Consider the following 6,411-nt stretch of genomic DNA (forward strand, 5'->3'; position numbering starts at 1 on the left):
CAACTTTCTGCAGGGCTGCCTTTTGAAACCTTTTGAACAATTCCATCTCTACACACGCATACGGATATCGGTCCAGCACAGAGCTTGCAAGTATCCGTTTCTATTTATAGAATAGCTTCGTTAAGTCTGTGCCTCTTTGTTAAAGATGATTTTTATTGGTGTTCAGAAATCGCTGCCATGCCCCCTCTCTCTCTCTCTCTCTCTCTCTCTCTCTCTCGCTCCATGCTGCCTAGCGCATTTTGTTCATGTATTTGTTTGTTTTATGCGATGTCATTGTTTTGTTTACCATGTAGAGTACAGTTTAATAAACAACCATAATATTCATTTCTGATGGGTTTTCTGTATTCACGCTCACAAGCTTGGTCCCTTCTACTGTGTTTCGATTCGCTACCCTTGCTCTAAATCCTGTTTGGTAAAGTCACGTTACTTATGGCCATGAGATAATGTAAAGTATATAATATCATTGAGGCATTCGCTGGACGAATGCATACAAGTGTTGTTATGCTTTATATTACTAATCAGAGACCGTAAAATATGTATATTTGATCACGATTATTATACGTATTTTCCTTTGAGCTAAACTAATTCCTTGACTGAAATTGATGTTTTAAATAACTCATTTCATGGATGTGATCTTGAAAGATCTGGTGGAGAACCATATTTGGTGAGCTTTGCTCATCAATATAATAACGTTAGCTAAAACCGCTACACCAACATTTCATCGTTAAAAACATCATACAACAATATACAGTATAAATCAATAATATATCTCATGTTGTGTGTTTTCAGTTCTGTGCACAAGCGTCGCGACTTACAACACTAATCTCCGGCAAACTACATTTCTATGGTAACCTCTCATGCTCAGAATCAAGCTACCCAGACAGCGAGGAGTTCAGAGCAGCGTCATGTTTTTATTGAAAGTTATGGTGCTGTGCGGCATATGATACAGAACGCATTGCCTCGCTTAAATATATCAAACTTACAAAACCGTATCCAGTGGTGAAAGCAGATGGAAGAAAACTTTGACGCATCAGTGTGAATGCGCCATGTTTAGCTTGTCATATTTGTGTGAACAATCTTTTACGGATATGAACCATATGAAGTCCATACAAACAGCTGTCAATGTTGACAGAGGAATTTCAACGCCGGTATGTAAGTGTCTTGACTACATACGAACCGAACCACAAAGCTATTAGCAACACGTTAGTTATGTTTGCTTTTGTGAGGTGTTGCGCAGACTGATCAGCGTTTGACATCAAAGTACCATCAGAGCAGAATTGTATGGAGCGATTTTAGTCTCATTAATTATTCACACATAAAACAAGATGTACACTTGCGTAGCCAGTTTCACATGCATAAAATCTAATTCACGTGCACAAATTATATATATACATTCACAAAAAACAATTCACGTGCGTAAAATAAAATTATATCCTCATAAAATATGTTTCACAAAAGTTTAATACAATTCACAGACGTACAACTGCGCACCAATATTTCGAAAGTTTGAAATGTACAAGTTTATCATTGAATGTGAATGTGCAAATTGTCACTCACGTGTGAATCGCCCTGGATTTATGTGTGTATTTTGAGACTCTCTTGGCAGCCCTGTCCCTCCCACTTGAGTTGTCATCCTGTTTAGCCAATCAGATTCAACCTTACCATTCAACCAATCATAATCGTGGAGAGCACAGAACTCAAGGAGCACTAGTGTTAGCACTAAAGGCTCCTTTGCATAGCTTCGCTACTCTACTCTCTGAGCTGTATTAAAACATAATACCAGAGATGGGAAGTAACGAAGTACAAATACTTCGTTACTGTACTTAAGTAGATTTTTCTGGTATCAGTACTTTACTCCACTATTTGTTTTTCTGACGACTTTTTACTTTCACTTCTTACATTTTTACGCAAATACCTGTACTTTCTACTTCTTACATTTTCAAACCAGGCTCGTTACTTTAGTTTTAATCTGTATTTGATGCACAATCAATATTATTTCTTGTCATTGCGTGACTTTTTCAACCTANCCTAAATCCAGCATGGCCTCTAATTCCGCCTGAACCACCTTTTTCTTGTGTTCGGGCAACCGGTAGGGCCTACTGCGTACCACTACCCCAGGTTCGGTCTCGATATGGTGCTGAATGAGGTTCGTTCGACCAGGCAGGGGGGAAAACACGTCGGCAAACTCCGCTTGCATGCGGGCCAGGTCAGTGAGCTGGGAGGGCGAGAGGTGGTCTCCCCCCGGGGTCAGGGCAAGAGATTGGGTTTTTACATTTGCCTCTGGCCCGAGATCCTCCTCTGTGGTCACCACCGTCGCCAGCATCGCTGACTCCCCCTCACTCCATTTTTTCAGGAGATTAAGGTGGTAAATTTGACGTGCATCCCTCCTATCTGACCGAACGACCTCATAATCAAGCTCCCCCACTTGCCGTGTGACCTCAAAGGGTCCTTGCCACTTTGCAAGTAATTTAGAGCTGGACGTTGGGAGCAACACAAGCACTTTCTCTCCCGGCGTGAATTTTCGAAGGTTGGTTCCCCGGTTATACAAACGGCTTTGTTTGTCCTGGGCCTGTAACAAATTCTCCATGGATAGCCGCCCCAGTGTATGGAGTTTTGCTCTCAGGTCCAGTACAAACTGAATCTCGTTCTTACTCGTAGACGGTCCGTCCTCCCAAGTTTCTTTTAGTACGTCTAGCACCCCTCGAGGCTGACGGCCATAAAGAAGCTCAAAGGGGGAAAACCCCGTGGAGGCTTGTGGGACCTCACGTACCGCGAATAAGAGGGGTTCCAACCACTTATCCCAATTTTTGGCGTCTTCGTGAACGAACTTACGAATCATGGTTTTCAATGTGCGATTAAATCGTTCCACCAGCCCGTCCGTTTGTGGGTGAAAGACACTGGTGCGAATCGATTTAATGCCCAACAATTCGTATAGTTCGCGCAGCGTGCGTGACATGAACGCCGTGCCTTGATCTGTGAGGATCTCGCGGGGGATCCCCACCCGGGAGATGATACGAAACAGGGCCTCCGCAACACTCTTTGCCGAGATGCTGCAGAGTGGCACTGCTTCGGGGTATCGTGTTGCATAGTCCACCAAGACCAATGCAAAACGGTGCCCCCTTGCTGATCGCTCTAATGGCCCGATGAGGTCCATGCCAATTCTCTCGAAGGGGACCTGCATCAATGGAAGAGGGCGCAATGGCGCTTTTGGGGTGGCCGGTGGGTTTACCAGCTGACATTCCCGACAAGACGCGCACCACCTGCGCACATTGTCGTGAATGCCCGGCCAAAAAAATCGGGCCATGAGGCGATTTATGGTGTTAGTTTGTCCCAAATGTCCTGCCATAGGATTACTATGAGCCGCCTGGAAAAGCATTTCCCGACGGCTCTTTGGAACTAATAACTGGGTTACATCCTCTTTGGTTTGAGCGTCTTGGGCCACTCGATATAACCGATTGTTCCTGATAGCAAAGTACGGGTAGGAGAGGGGCCGTGCAGGCTGAACAGGCTGCCCGTCGATGGACGCGACCTGCTCGAAAGCCCGTTTCAGCGTCTCATCTTGTGCCTGCTCCAGGGGAAAATCATCGCGGTCAGAGAGAATTAGTCTCTCAATTCCGCTCCTTTCCCCTGAGTCAGCACCCGGCAACGCCGGTTCAGCACTGCCCGTCTGCACGGAACCTCTCCCACCTGGCTTCGTTCTACCCCACGAGACATCCGCACACAGTATCCCCAATAATTTGGAAAAAGCAGGCCAATTTGTACCCAAAATCAACGGATGTCGGAGGTGAGGATTAACCGCCACCTCTACACTATGCTTTTTCCCCCGAAATTTGATTGGCAGCACCGTTAGGGGGTACTTCACCACATCCCCGTGCACACACCGAACCCTAACCTCGCGGCTTTTATCCAATGCCGCGGGCCGAATCAGGCTTTGGTGGATAGAGGTTTGGTTGCAACCCGAGTCCACCAGAGCCTGATATATACCTCCCCCAATACTCACAGGTATCTGGTACCAGCCAGCCGGACCGGGGGCAGCCTGTGGGGCGTCCGGGACCCGGATCATGGTTCCCACCTCCATCAGGGGGCAGCGATTCACGAAATGGTCCGGGTCCCCGCAGCGCCAACAAGCCGGCCCAGGCCTCCCCGCCGCCCCAGCGGCAGGGAATGGAGTGGGTGTCTGGCGTGGGGAGGACGGGGCAGCCGGTGTAAACCTGGAGCCAGGTGTCGAGCTCCCCGTGGGTCGTCCGGTCATGGCTCCTCCTTCGTCGGCTGATCCCGGTCCGTAGCCTCCTCGTCCGCGAGGAGGGCCTCTCAGGGGTCCGGGTGGTCGGGTCCGGGGAGCAGGTACCGGTCTGATTGGTGGTGGTGTGGAGAGAGACGCGGCCGGTAAGGGGTCCCCGACCCCAGGGCACGCGACCATATGATCTTCCGCCAGCTGGATGGCTGACTCCAGCGATGTCGGTCGGTGGCACTGGACCCAGCCCGCCGTTTTCCTGGGCAGGCAGGTCGTAAATTGCTCCAGTACCACCTTATCGATCACTTTCTCAACGTCGCTGCCCTCAGCCATCAGCCATCTGCGGCAGGAGTCCCGGAGCTGTTGAGCTAGGAGATAGGGTCGACCGGTTTCCGCCAACCCCAACGACCGGAATCGCTGGCGGTGTTCCTCAGGGCTCCGGCCGACCCTTTGTAGAATGGCTCTCCTTAGCTCAGCATAGACCAGCAGATTCTCGGGGGGAAGTTGTTGCGCCGCCACCTGTGCCTCTCCGGAGAGGAGCGGTATCAGCCGCAGAGCCCACTGCTCCCTCGGCCACTCGCTGGTCTCCGCTGCTCTTTCATAGAGATCCAGGAAGGCTTCAGGATCATCCTGCGGGCCCATTTTGGTCAGCAACAGGTGTGTAGGTGGTGTCTGCCTGGCGTGTGTCCCCGTCTGAACCCCCTGGTCCATCCAGCTCCGGAACATCTCGCGGTCCTCCTGCTGGGCCTGGACGATGGCCTGGAACCGCCCTTCCTGGTCCTGCCTCAGTTGCAGCAAAGCCTGATGCTGTTCTCGGTGGAGGACCGCGAGTGATGCAATCACTTCCGCAAATGGCGAGGCCGGCGGATTCTGCATTTTGGCCGCGGCGTTCCTACTTCCTTCCTTTCTCCCGGGTTTCGGCACCACTGTAACAATGTTCAATATACACAGGAAGGAAGAGGCTGGGATCGGAGTTACTACCACTGGAAACTTTATTTTCCGTGCTCGTCGTCACTCGACGTTGCGCCACATGCGCTCACAAACACAAACAAAAACAGTCTAAACAACTGGAGAACTTTCTCGAGTCCTTCTTTCTCCCGACGTCCTCCTCAGCACTCTGTGGTAGCGTCCGTCTCTCTCTTCCCTTGCTCTGCTGCCTTGCTGGTTTTTAAGCCTCCCCACGCCAGTTACTGGAATAGGACACAGGTGTTCGTCATTTGCACTCACCCCACTCACTTACCGCTTGTCTCCCAACTCTCTTCCTCCCTCGCGCCGTCGGTGAAACCACCCCCCGCTGCCAAAGCGCTTTACAATTTTCATTGTTACAAAGCAGCTGTACATGAGACAATTGACTATAAGCAAAACAATAAAGTTGTACCTGCAAAAACAAGAAAAGGTTGAAAACACAGAAGACAGACACACCCACAACAAAACACTCCACACACACAAGCACCGACACACACATGCGACACACACGACGACCACGTACTACACACATACAAGACACACACACACGGACCCACGCACATACTACCAGACATAACACACACACACCAAAAAAACACACAGACACACGCACAAAAACACCACAACAACAAACAACACCACAGCGACCCAAACATGACAGCAAGTACACACACACACAGCTCAGTGAGAGCACACATTTAAGATAAAGGAGAGAGAAGCACAGGTCAAATATAACAGATATAAATTCCTATATGCAATATTAATTAAGTAAAACTTTAAGAATTCTAAAGCAGCCCCCCCGGTCTAGGCAAATAGTGCAAAAACAGTATGCAAACGGTGGCGAGGAACCCAAAACTCTAATCGAGAAAAAAAACCTCAGGAGAACCCGGCCCAACCAGGGGATTCCAGTTCCCCTCTGGAAAAAGCTGCTGCCTCTGCACAAGCTCCAGAGAACTTGCACAACAAGGCTAAATAAAATAAATAAACTTAACTAATAAAATAAATTATAGTTTAAGATTATCATTAATAATCTAATAGCATTTGAATTTTGTGGTGAAGACTGTCAAGAGACCGCGTCCTTCTTTATCCAGCTCTATCATCTCAGCTCTTGTCAGGTCCCACTTTCCCATTCTCCGCTCTACCATCAGGTCAGGCCATGAACTGCATCCTGCTCGCTGTGGTAACCTTGGAACAATGAGACAAGACTGGCT

At 48.8% G+C, this 6,411-nt stretch overlaps 1 protein-coding gene across 1 annotated transcript; it reads right to left on the bottom strand.

Moving 5' to 3' along the window:
• Positions 1–2,023: 2,023 nt before the first annotated feature.
• LOC130550329 (uncharacterized) lies at positions 2,024–5,483 on the bottom strand. The gene has a single exon (XM_057327769.1). It carries the CDS (start codon positions 5,108–5,110, stop codon positions 2,024–2,026), a length of 3,087 nt encoding a protein of 1,028 aa, XP_057183752.1. The 5' UTR covers positions 5,111–5,483.
• Positions 5,484–6,411: the final 928 nt, after the last annotated feature.

The sequence above is a fragment of the Triplophysa rosa genome, unplaced genomic scaffold (genome assembly GCF_024868665.1).
Source record: "Triplophysa rosa unplaced genomic scaffold, Trosa_1v2 scaffold28_ERROPOS154266, whole genome shotgun sequence".
Taxonomy (NCBI): Eukaryota; Metazoa; Chordata; class Actinopteri; order Cypriniformes; family Nemacheilidae; genus Triplophysa; species Triplophysa rosa.